The following is a 12,669-nucleotide window of genomic DNA, read 5'->3' as shown; positions in this document are numbered from 1 at the left end:
AATTACGTGGATGAAGAAGACAGAGACACTTTTGGATTATTGTTTTGGTTGGTAAATGAGACACCTTTCTTTGTATGAATGAATATTACTTTTTCTGTGGATGCTAAACGGAGAAATCCAGCATGCACTTATGGACAAACACACTAAACGTTCTTTCTTTCTCATTTTACGTATATTTCTTGTTAATTATCATTTACTATATATGAATATCATACACCGAACATAGGCTCTGCATTAGTTCAGGTAACATTCCTATAATATGAATCTACACCAGACAAATATCATAATGTATTAATCATTTTCCTTTTTGTTTCTTAAATAATTGTAATTCATTGGGAAATAAATAAATAAATAGAGACAGAAAAGCAAATTTCGCATTTATTCCTTTTATTGTGTACGTTGAAACTGTTTGAGTAATTATAATATAGTCTGGACATCTAAAAATTATAGTGTAGCATGATGAAGAGATATAATTTAGAGTTTAACTCGTTCATGTGTTATAATATAATATATATTTATTTATACCACTGACTATACTATAAAATAATAAATTTTAACCAAGTTGTCCGGCCACCTATATATTACCGGTTATATTAAGTAGCAATATTTTAGTACCCTACCATCATTTCTCCAAGTGAGGACTCATAGTATAGAATAATTAATATCAGAATAAAAAAAAAAAAAAAAGAATAATTAATATAGAAAAAAATTAACATGGGCGAACCTCGTTCTTTTCACCCTTGGGTTTTGGGGGTTTTTATGAACATCTTCTATATTTATTTGTTTTTGAAGAGGAAGCCACTCCCCACTCGACGAACCCAAAAGAGGCCAAAAAACCAACACCCCAGAAAATCAAGAATTGACCAGCATGGCCTGCTCTTCACTGTGCTCCCCCAAATTCCTGGTGATCTTCCTTCTACTCTCAGCCATACCAATAGGCTACCTAATATCCTTGGAGTTGGCCAAACCCACCACCCACGTGTACCACTACCACAGCACCGGCTGGCTCCGAGAGTGCGCCAAGTGGGACGATCTGAACCGTCGCTTCCTCGTCTCGTTCTTGGGCGGCGGCATCGGCGAGATTCCGGTGCCCGAGGACGAAGATCACAAAGTTTTGCAGGAAGTGGCCGTGGTCAAACACGTTGACTTGGCTGGAAATGCTTCGCTGGGACTCGTCATCGACCGCCCCAGGAATCGCCTCCTAGTCGCCACTGCCGACGTTAAGGGAAACCGCTACGGTGCGCTGGCCGCCTACGACTTGTCCACGTGGGAGAGGGTCTTTCTCACCCAGCTCAGTGGCCCAAGTAAGATTTTTTTTGGTTGGCTTTTTCCGTGTTTATTGATATTGGATCTGGGCCGTTGCTCGTTTGATTTTACTTTACTTACTACTCACCGTTTTCTGTATTTAATTGGGGGCAAGCCCACATAAAAGTTTGACTGCGATCGAGTTATAAATCTTGGAAAGTTGGTTAAATTATTACGCTTTTGTCGTTGTGTCATTGTGTCATTGTGTCATTGTGTCAGTAGCTGGACTTATCTAATTCAGGTCAATCAAATATGTAAAGAGCATATGGTTTGGGAAATTGGTATTTATTTCCCAAAAACTAAACTTTATTGTATTGTCTGCTGAGCTGTAGTGGTAGGTGTGATTTTCCTTTAAATATCTTAGGAGTTGGCTTGGGTAGTAATAATTGATCAAACTAGTGAATGACAGATGCAGACAGGTCACAGGTTCACCTGTTATCTTTTTTATTTCAAATAATCGTAGACGTGGGGGTTGTGACTTGTTCAATTCAGAAGAGGCGTAGGCATGGGGTTTTCTTTTTTCTGCTGTTTGTTATATCCGCTAAGAAAGAGACTTGGCCATTTCTTACGATAAATATTTGGTTACCTTACCATATATTCCACCACAACACATATTTCACAATGGTAGGATTCGCATGAGGCTTTTCGCACAAGATGTCGTAAGGGAAGGCAAGGCAATGTGATTAGGAAATGTTTGGCATTTTGCTAGTCTAGTCTAGTCTAGTATAGTCCTCCATAACAAACTAGGCCTTAGTGAATACTTGAGTCTAGTCCTTCCCTACCCAAGGATGACAAATTTATTAAGAAAATGTAAGTTTCCTTCTAATGTAAATGTATTAAGAAACGGAAATTTTATTCTAATGTCCTTTTTGGATGGCTCACCAACTGAATTGGAATGCTGAACTTAGATAGATGGCCAAGTTTGTTTATTACTAGCATCTTTTTAATCAGGTATTGAGAAAGAAGGAAGAAAAAAATTATGGAGAATTGTTCAAATATTGTTTTATCCAACTTCCCACATTCTTCCATCCTTTGATTGACATGGATAATGGATTAGTATTCAATGTCAAATCACGATTGCAGTTTATAGGGTGTTGTTTTATAACATATTTTTCCCATTTGTTTGTGGATGTGGATGTAGGTGATGAAAAATCATTCGCAGATGATGTTGCAGTTGATGCAGAAGGTAATGCGTATGTAACAGATTGCAAAGCCAGTAAAATTTGGAAGGTTGGAGTGGACGGCAAGTTCCTATCGATAATCAGAAGCCCGCTCTTCACTGAAAAGGAGTGGTACAGAAACTTGGTTGGGCTGAACGGAATTGTTTACCACCCAGATGGGTTCTTGATAGTTATTCACACTTTCAGCGGCAAGTTGTTCAAGATTGATCTAGCAAAGGGAGAGGAAGTGAAGCTCATTAAGGTAGTCGGAGGAATGCTAACATTCGGAGATGGTCTAGAGTTACTATCTCCCACCAAGATTATAGTTGCTGGGAACCCTTCTGCTAGATTAGTGGAGAGCTCTGATGGCTGGGAGACAGCTTCGGTAGTGGGAACATTCTCGGGTCCGAAGCATCGGTTGGCCACAGCAGCAACTGTGAAGGATGGGAAGGTGTATCTCAGCCACATGGTTGGGCTGGGATACCCTAAGAAAACGCATGCCCTCGTTGAGGCGGTCTTTTCTGCTTGAAACTTAAAATGGTCTCTCAACTCAACTCAGCAACCACCATCATTTTCACATGTAGATTAGATGTTGTCTGCGGAATTTTAATTGGATGTCGTGTGTGTATCAGTAAACCACATTTTTACATTTTTATATATATTTGGAACAATCAGGTTTCTGGGCTGAATTGATGTATTAACAGGCTGGGTTTATGCGTACCGTGTCTGGGGTTCTAGTGGACCTTTATTTTCATGCAGCTCTGTCTATGTCTTCTCTACAACGTTTGTTTTGTTCAATGGCCCAATATTTTTGGTTTTTTTTTCCTTGCTGAAAAACTTGAAAACATTTGCTTCTTTTCTTTTCTTTTTCGGTTACAAAAACATTTGCTTCTTTCGATGTATGACTAGTAGAATGTTTTAGTGCAAAAACCAGATTGTATGTATAGACCAAGGTCTTAAATATCGATATTATCCCGATAATATCTGATTTTTGGGGGGCCGATATTTTAGCAACTAACCATGGTGTTATCGTTAATATATCGATATTATTCCGATATTATCCCGATAATATCGGGGAGATAACTTTAATATTTTTATGAATGATTTGGGCAATATATCGAGATATTATCGATAATATCCCGATAATATCCCAATACGAAACCCAAAAAATACATGAAATTTTTTGAAAAGCCTCCCCTGTTGTGCATAGAGGGATTCGAACCCCTCCCATTTTACTCCTTCAACGCCTTAACCACCATATTACTTATGTTGTTGGGATGGAATCAAGCGACTCATGGAAAGAATATGAGACTCAATCTTCAAATGATTTTGCTTATGGACAACGTCAACCAATCTCGGATCCATATGGGTGGCATGTTAACAATTATATGCAAAATTATTTTGGGGATTTATCATTTGATGATTACTCTTCAAAATATACTTACTCTACACATAGAGATGATGAAGATAGCGAAAATTTTGAACTTCATAGGAACTCTATGTGGTACTAAGTCACTAATGTATCTTACAATGCAATGTATAAAGTGTAAAATATTGTAGTAATTCATTATATATAAATGATTATGGTGTGTTTAATCTTATTTCATTAATTACTACATATTTTCCACACTTACAATGTTTGCCAGCTCGCTATATAATCAACTTAAATCAGTTAAATCCATCATGCAATGCATTTCCTTCTAAGTTTTTGTGATAAACTAATAGATAATTTGACTAAATAAACATCCTGCAAAGTTTCAATAAAAATTTTCAAGTTTTTCTTACAATTTCCTTTGTTTTTATTCAATTTTTACCGATACCGATAATATCCCAATATTTCCTTCGATATTTTCGTGTGTTTGGACTTCCGATATTTCTGATACCACCGATATTTTAGACCTTGGTATAGACAAGTTGGTGGGTTAAGGGTTACGATCCATCCAGCTCTGGATGAGAGACAACAAAAACATTGTCACGACTCACGAGATAGGATATTAGGATCCAAATTGTCAATTCAATCAATTTCTCTCTCCATTTACTTATATAATTATTTTAGTATGTGGTCACGAGATATGGATATGTTTGTGATAAGATTACTGTTTTGCCATGCTCCTCTTCTTCTGGTTTGTACTCCCTTCATTTCACATATTCCCATAAGTGATGGATAGTATCACTTCCAAGAGAAGCAAAGCCAACGACGACATATTAGGAGAATCTGATTATCATAGACAAAAGGGTTTGCCCAGTTTACTTTCTACAAAATGTAGACGCGAGATGGGGATTCTTGTTGTTAATTAAGCTAAGAATTGGGATAAAAAAAAGGAAGAAGAAGAGTTCGCAAGCAAGGCTAAATAAATATGTTGTGATTTGCCACTTTTGTACCTTTGAGCAATTTTTGGGTGTATTTTCATAAAAAAATTGTTGAAAGCATGCCATAATTGTAATTTTACATGTAGTAATTGAAATCAAATGAGGCTATACCTGTGATTTTACATGTATTTGTAGTTACGTAGTCAATTCCGTCAACAATATTGTAATTTTAAAAGGCCAGACAAGTACATGGATTATGATTATCTGTTAATTTTTAACAAGTAACAACCCACTTTCCCAATTAGCAACTGCTCTGCTTTAGCATTGCCTGCTAACATCACATCACATATCAAACACTCTCAAAACTGCAACTTCTCTGCACATGCCTTGCAATCTTTCCCAATTGTTTTCCAAATCTCACCCAACACTCATTGACTTCTCTCCCAGGAAGCTTATCTTCCCCACTCTCTCAGTCCAAGTGAAAAACTGTGAGAGATTGAGTTATGGAGAGGCAGAGAAGTTTCTCCTTCATACCCACTAGATTCTTAGTATTTTCTTTTACCATCTCTTCCTCTGTCATCTTTCTCACTTTCTTTACCATGTGGATCATCAAAACAACTCCTTCAGTACCCCAACAAACCCGTCTCCAGTTCAACACATCCTCAATCGTTTTGGGTTTCAAACCCATAGCTGTTCAGACATTGACTGGTTTCAGTAGGAATTTTTCAGTAAATGGTCTAAAAGATTCGATCTTGAAGGGTACCCGTTTGAGCAAACCTGAAAATGCTTCTGGGTTTTCTGGGATTTCACTTAGTAGTGGGTTACAGTTACAGAGGAAGGAGAACGAATCCCGAGTGCCAGAACACGAAGAGGAAAAAGGCGGTGAGTCTGATGGTAATTTCCCAACAATTGAACACAGTGCACCTACTACAATCCTATTTGTGAACATTGAGAGGACTGAAGAGAAAAATGCTGCATTGAATAAGACTGAAGTCACAAGTAAAAAGAGGATTGATGAGAAGAAGACTAGATTAACTTCATTTGAAAATACTCAAATTTCAAGTGGCGGGCAGGTTGAGAACAAGAGAGTGAGAGGATGCGATTTTACCAGAGGGAGGTGGGTCTACGATGAGAGCTATCCTTTGTACACAAATAGTTCCTGTCCTTTCATAGATGAAGGTTTTAATTGTCAGGGTAATGGAAGATTAGATAAAGACTACATGAAGTTGAGATGGCAACCACAAGATTGTGACATTCCAAGGTAATTCCTCATCCAGTCTTTTTATTTATTTGAACAACCAATTCTAGCCATGTATGTATGATGAATTCTATAAGATTGCTATTTTGGTCTGGACATAATGCAGTTAGATAGCAGTCATGATTCTTGAACTACTGTATCATAGGTTTAATGCAACAAAAATGCTGGAACTGATCAGAGGGAAAAGACTAGTTTTTGTGGGCGATTCAATCAATAGGAATCAATGGGAATCCATGCTGTGCATGTTAATGGGAGCTATCAAAGATCCAAATAGGGTCTATGAGACGCATAGGCGCAGAATCACCAAAGAGAAGGGGGATTACAGTTTCAAATTTGTGGTAATTCTTCACAGTTGTTCTCTATTGTTGTTTCATTTGCAGGTTACTCAGTATTTAATTTCTGAAGAAGTTTTTTTTACAGGATTACAAGTGTACAGTTGAATATTATGTGTCCCATTTCTTGGTTCATGAAGGCAAGGCAAGAGTAGGGCAGAAGCGGGTGCAAACTTTGCGAATTGATTCCATTGATCACGGCTCATCTAGATGGAGAGGAGCTGATATTTTGGTATTCAACACCGCACATTGGTGGTCTCATTACAAAACTAAAGCTGGGTCAGTTCCATTACTGAATTATTACTCGTTTTGAAGTCTGATGATGTGTTAAAACTAAAAAGTGACATGTTCACGGAATACAAGGATACATCTCATATAATTAGATATTTCTTGAATTGGAACCCTGACATTTGGAGCTTATAACAGGATTAATTACTATCAGGAAGGGGGCCAAATTCATCCACAGCTTGATGTTTCCACAGCTTTCAGAAAAGCTATGATGACCTGGGCATCATGGGTTGATAAACGCATCAATCCACGCAAAACCCAAGTTTTCTTTCGAAGTTCAGCACCATCCCATTTCAGGTTTGCATGTATTCATGTTGCATAAGATTCATATATGGCAATGTCGAACTTCTGCGTGGTAGTTGCTGAGTGGTTTTTAACTGATTGAACAGGGGAGGTCAATGGAATTCAGGCGGGAGTTGTAAAGAAGCAACTCAACCGCTTCAAACATCAAGCTCCTCTTATTCTGAGAAAAATCTAATTGCAGAGGAGGTCATAAAGCAGATGAAAACTCGTGTGACTTTCTTGAACATAACTGGCTTGTCAGAATATAGAATTGATGGTCATCCATCTATATATGGAAGAAAATCAGGGAAACACTCCTCTTCAGGCATTCAAGATTGCAGTCATTGGTGTCTTCCTGGTATTCCTGATCTCTGGAATGAATTGTTGTATGCTCATTTGCAGTAACTGAAGGTAAACAGATTTTTTATTATAAATCTTTTATCTAACTTGTAAATAATTATTTCATCATTTGTTCAGTGAGCTGGCTTACTGGCTGGCTTATAATTTTGTTTTATATATAATTCTTTGAGGGCTACCTGGGAATGCGAGTGAAATTTCAAGATTGTGTGGGACTGTAACATTATGTTTTGGTCATGTATACTGGTTGGCCACAGCAGCAACCTAGAAGGATGGGAAGGTGCATATGTATCTCAAACTCAACCACATGCTTGGCATGGGATGGGATAAGCCTAATTTAGTAGAAGGCATGTTGTTTTTGTTGAGGTAGGCAGTCTTTTCGGGTTGAAAGTTGGAATGGACTAAACCACCACCATCATATCATACATTCATATTCATAGGTAGATTAATTATAGGGTAAAGGGTTGAAAACCCCCTGGACTATTTGGCTTGTCGAAATGTCCACCCTGAAATTTTTTTTCAGCCAATTTAGCCTTCGTATTAAATTTAATTGCCAATTTCACCCCTGCCGTTAGGTTTTCCCCAATTCCATCCAAATGCCTATCAAATATAAGGGTAAATTTGACATTTTACAAGGTAATGCATTAAGAAAATAAGGAAAATGTAATGTAATATATTTAAACGGTATAGCCGCCCCGCTATACTGGCAACCTTTAAAATTTAATCTCCACCCTCCCTGCCACCTCCTCTAACCCTAACCCTAACCCTAACCCTTCTTTTGTTCCAGAATAGCTCAAGGTGAACACTTTGACACACCCCAAGATTAAATTCGAAGTGAGAAGCTTTTGGAAGGCGGAAATTTAGGGCCCTGCACGAAAGGGTTTCTGAAATTGATCCGCAGGGCAATATAAGGAAGATTCGCGAAGGCGAAATCGTGGAGACTTTGAAGCTCGTCGGGAAGGGAAACTAGTTCTGCTGGTGAAATGGTTGCTGCACACTGGACTAGCTAATCAAAGATTGCGTTGCTGGAAGGAGGATGGGATGCTACCCTTGCTTCTGAAACCAACTGGATCGACGGGTTTCACAACTGGCTATGGCTCTCAAATCGGAAGGTATGCTGCGGGCCTAGGAACTGGATATGCATCTATAACTGGCTATAGATCTCGAACTGAAGCAAACATTCCGCCTTGTTTTATCCATCTCCGTCCGAGCTGGCTACCCCTGCTCTTGAGCCGCATGTGAGGAGGAAGGGGCTGGGGAAGACGATGATTGCCTTCCCTTTTTTTTTTTTTTTTTTTTTTGCAGTTTTGTAGTTTTAACAATTTAATTATTTTAAACTTTAAAAAATTTAATTTAATTCAACAGTGAATCACGTGCTCACGTGCCTCTCACGTGGTTTTTTTGACGGTCATTTGGATGGAATTGGGGTAAACCTAACAGCAGGGGTGAAATTGGCGATTAAATATAATACGAAGGCTAAATTGGCTGAAATTTTTGTTCGGGGTGGACATTTCAATTAGCGTGATAGTTCAGGGGGTATTAGACCATTTACCCTTAATTATATGTTGAACTTGGGAATTTTAATTTGATTTATGGATCAGCAAACCACTCTTTTTGTAATGGGCTAGTTCATCTGGGCTGTCCTTTTTACCAATAAATGAGGCCTTTAAGCTCGGAATTGGCAATGATCAATTGGACTACATTCTTGTCTACAATTTCTGTCTGGGCTTTAGTGGATCTCTTTTTTCTGGTCGTGGGCTCTATTTTCATGCATTAGTAACCTCTACATTATTTGTTTAATGGCCCAAAGTCTCTCTCTCTCTCTCTCTCTCTCTCTCTCTCTCTCTCTCTCTCTCTCTTTCTCTCTATTGGAATGAATGGTCTTCCTTTCATTCACTAACGTTAAGTGGAAGGGCAAAAGAAGCCAATTCATGCATATGCCAACATTGTCATGCACGCAGCAACACACGCACCTCATCCGCTTCCTACAACGCTATCTAAACCAACCCATGTAACATTCATCATTCTCAACTTAAGCCTTGAGCTTCCAACAATGATGTAAAATAATGAAAGACAAATAGATGGCTTTTATTTTATGAACAACCCACCACACACATTCCCAATTAGCAAAGCAACTGCTCTGCTTTAGCAAATTAGTCAGTACTTACTGCGCAAGTTTGTTGTACAAGCCAAGCCTTGCTACTTTTTCTAGACTCTCTCAGTCCAAGTGAGAAACTGATCACAAATTATGAAGAGGCAGCCAAGTCTCTTCTTTAAATTACCCACTAGATCCTTGGTATTCTATTTTAGCCTCTCTTCCTCTATCATCTTTCTCACTTTCATAATCATTTGGGTCAACAAAACCACTCCTTCTAATTCAGTGGTGCAGGCCCAAGAAATAGGCAGCTGTCTACAGTTCAACACATCCTCATTCGTTTCGGGTTTCAGACCACCTATAGGCGCTGTGCCTGTTCACACTAATTTGACTGGTAATTTTAATACAAACATTTCAGTTACAGAAAATGGCCCGGAAGAATTTGTCCCCAGTAAACCTGATGAAAATACTTCTGGCTTTTCTGGGATGAATTCACTTGTTAGTAGTGGATTGACGAAGGAGAACCAATCCCAAGTGCCACGACATGATGAAGAAGACAGAGGCGGTGGTGAGTTGGACGGTAACTTCACAGCAGCGGCACAAAGTACACCTGCAATGTTATTTGACAAGATTGAGATGAAGAATGAAGAGCAAAATGCTCCATTGAACAAGACTGAAGAGCAAAATACTCCATTGAACAAGACTGAAGAGCAAAATGCTGCTTCTGGCTTTTCTGGGGTTAATTCACTTATTAGTGGGTTACAGGGGAAGGAGAACCAATCCCAACTGGCACAACATGATGAAGAAGACAGGGTTGAGTTAAACTTCACAGTGGTGGCGCCGCAAAGTGCACCTGCAATCTTATTTGACAAGATTGAGCTCAGCACTGAAGAGCAAAATACTCCATTGATGAACAAGACTGAAGAGCAAACTGCTCAATCGATGACCAAGACTGAAGAGAAAAATACTCCATTGATGAATATGACTGAAGAGCAAAATGCTTCATTGATGAACAAGACTGAAGAGCAAAGTGCTCAATTGATGACCAAGACTGAAGAGCAATATGCTCCACTGATGAACAAGACTGAAGGGCAAACTTCTCAATTAATGAACAACACAGAAGTGCAAGATGCTCCACTGATGAACATGACTGAAGAGCAAAATGCTGCTTCTGGCTTTTCTGGGATTAATTCACATGTTAGTGGGTTGCAGAGGAAGGAGAACGAGTCCCAGGTGGCAGAAGTGGCACAAAGTGCACCTGCAGTCTCATTTGACAAGATTGAAATCAAGACTGAAGAACAAAAGGCTCCAGTACCACTGATGAACAAAACTGAAGATCAAAATGCTGCATCGAGTAAAAGGATTGAAGTCAAAAGTAGAAGGAGGAGGAGAAAGAACAAGAAAAACAGAGGAACTTCATTTGATCCAAATACTCAAGTTTCAAGTAGCGAGGTGCCCAAGAACAACAGAACAACTTCATTTTATCAAAAGACTCAAGTTTCAAGTAGCGAGGTGGTGCAGGCTGAAGACAAGAAAATAATAATAAAAGGAGGATGTGATTTTAGTACAAGAGGGAGGTGGGTGTATGATAAGAGCTATCCCTTGTACACAAATCGTTCATGTCCTTTCATATTTGAAGGTTTTGACTGTCAAGGAAATGGGAGATCAGACCAAGACTACATGAGGTGGAGGTGGCAACCACAAGACTGTGACATTCCAAGGTACTTTACTTCCTTGTTCATAATTTTAATTACAGTACTGTATCTGGCCTGCTATATATAACATTTTATCTATATGATAGGTTCAATGCAAAAAAAATGCTGGAACTGTTGAGAGGGAAAAGGCTACTTTATGTGGGCGATTCCATCAATAGGAATCAATTTGAATCCATGGTGTGCATGTTAGTGGGAGATATAAGAGATCCAAATAGGCCCAGAATCAAACATGAGAAGGGGATGTATAGTTTCAGCTTTGTGGTAATAAATAATGAATCTTCATAGTTCTTCTCTTCGCTTCATTTGCTATTGATGTCGTTTCACATTTCGGGTCTTCTCTTCATAATTTGTGATGTAGTTGATCATTGTTTTCCACAGGATTACAAGTGTAAAGTTGAATTTTCCCCATCCGTTTTCTTGGTTGATAAAAGCATGAAAAAAGTAGGGAAGAAGCAGGTCCCAACCTTGCGAATTGATTCCATTGATCGCATTTCATATCATTGGAGAGGAGCTGATATTGTGGTATTCGACACTGAACATTGGTGGACCGATTCAAAAACTAACGCTGGGTCAGTCAAAACCATCATTATTGAGTATTATAGTGAACTACACTAAGGATAAGCTTTATTAATTTTCAGGACATATAGCTTAGCTAGGCTATAGTAATTAATAAGTAGTAGCTAGCTAGCAGCCTACCAATAATACCATGCTCATTGTTGTGAGATTGAAATCAATGTGCAGGGTTAATTTCTACCAGGAAGGGGACCAAATTCATCCATATCTTGATGTTTATACAGCCCTCAGAAAAGGTATGATGACCTGGGCATCATGGGTTGATAAACACACTGATCCAAGCAAAACCCAAGTTTTCTTTCGAACTTCATCGCCAACGCATTTCAGGTTGTTATTATGTGCCTCCAGAATGTGTTGTTATATGCAGCATTTCAGGTTTGTTTTGTTTTTGGGTAATTAATCTTTGATTATATTGAACAGTGGAGGTGAATGGAAATTACGCCGGAGTTGTATAGGAGCTACTGAACCCCTCCTCCGAGATTCAGGAATTGCAAACGAGAAAGATAGAATTTCAGTGGAGGTTATAAAGCAGATGAAAACTCGTGTGACTTTGTTGAACATAACAAGCATGTCAGAGTATCGAATAGACGCTCATCCATCAGGCATTCTTGATTGTAGTCATTGGTGTCTTCCTGGTCTTCCTGATATCTGGAATGAATTGTTGTATCATCATTTGCTCACTAACTGACCAACCAAGACACAAATTCTTTTCCCAATCGGTTTATGTGTATCAAACTCTTTCAATCATTTTATTATTTTCATTAGTAAGTTCTACGGAATTTGTTTACAGGCACCAAGCTCCTCTTATTCTGAGAAAAATGTAATTGCAGAGGAGGTCATAAAGCAGATGAAAACTCGTGTGACTTTCTTGAACATAACTGGCTTGTCAGAATATAGAATTGATGGTCATCCACCATCATATCATACATTCATGTTCTACTCTATCAGATATTTTGATATGATTTTGCCATGTATGATGTCTCCAGGAATTTTC

General features: G+C 38.6%; 3 protein-coding genes across 5 annotated transcripts; all 3 read left to right on the top strand.

The window, feature by feature from the left end:
* The first annotated feature begins 737 nt into the window (after window positions 1-737).
* Window positions 738-3,223, top strand: LOC110749363 (uncharacterized). The gene is made up of 2 exons (XM_021949453.2): window positions 738-1,304; window positions 2,447-3,223. Exons 1-2 carry the CDS (start codon window positions 869-871, stop codon window positions 2,992-2,994), a joined length of 984 nt encoding a protein of 327 aa, XP_021805145.1. The 5' UTR covers window positions 738-868; the 3' UTR covers window positions 2,995-3,223.
* A 1,840-nt stretch (window positions 3,224-5,063) lies between these two features.
* TBL6 (TRICHOME BIREFRINGENCE-LIKE 6) lies at window positions 5,064-8,219 on the top strand. 3 transcript variants are annotated; one of them, XM_021949527.2, is made up of 6 exons: window positions 5,064-6,036; window positions 6,179-6,371; window positions 6,454-6,644; window positions 6,792-6,950; window positions 7,043-7,346; window positions 8,080-8,219. In XM_021949527.2, exons 1-5 carry the CDS (start codon window positions 5,279-5,281, stop codon window positions 7,338-7,340), a joined length of 1,599 nt encoding a protein of 532 aa, XP_021805219.2. In that variant the 5' UTR covers window positions 5,064-5,278; the 3' UTR covers window positions 7,341-7,346; window positions 8,080-8,219. The 3 variants fall into 3 exon arrangements, with proteins under 3 accessions (XP_021805219.2, XP_088101245.1, XP_021805218.2); XM_088245119.1 differs by lacking the exon at window positions 8,080-8,219 and adding an exon at window positions 7,553-7,657; XM_021949526.2 differs by lacking the exon at window positions 8,080-8,219 and having other exon boundaries at window positions 7,043-7,657.
* Window positions 8,220-8,692: 473 nt separating this feature from the next.
* Window positions 8,693-12,454, top strand: LOC110749412 (uncharacterized). Its single transcript, XM_021949522.2, has 5 exons — window positions 8,693-11,108; window positions 11,189-11,363; window positions 11,481-11,671; window positions 11,844-12,002; window positions 12,096-12,454. Exons 1-5 carry the CDS (start codon window positions 9,541-9,543, stop codon window positions 12,361-12,363), a joined length of 2,361 nt encoding a protein of 786 aa, XP_021805214.2. The 5' UTR covers window positions 8,693-9,540; the 3' UTR covers window positions 12,364-12,454.
* Window positions 12,455-12,669: the final 215 nt, after the last annotated feature.

The sequence above is a fragment of the Prunus avium genome, chromosome 8 (genome assembly GCF_965620075.1).
Source record: "Prunus avium chromosome 8, drPruAviu1.hap1.1, whole genome shotgun sequence".
Lineage (NCBI taxonomy): Eukaryota > Viridiplantae > Streptophyta > Magnoliopsida > Rosales > Rosaceae > Prunus > Prunus avium.
Note: the sequence above shows the minus strand (reverse complement) of the source record. Positions and strands in the feature narration are given on the sequence as shown.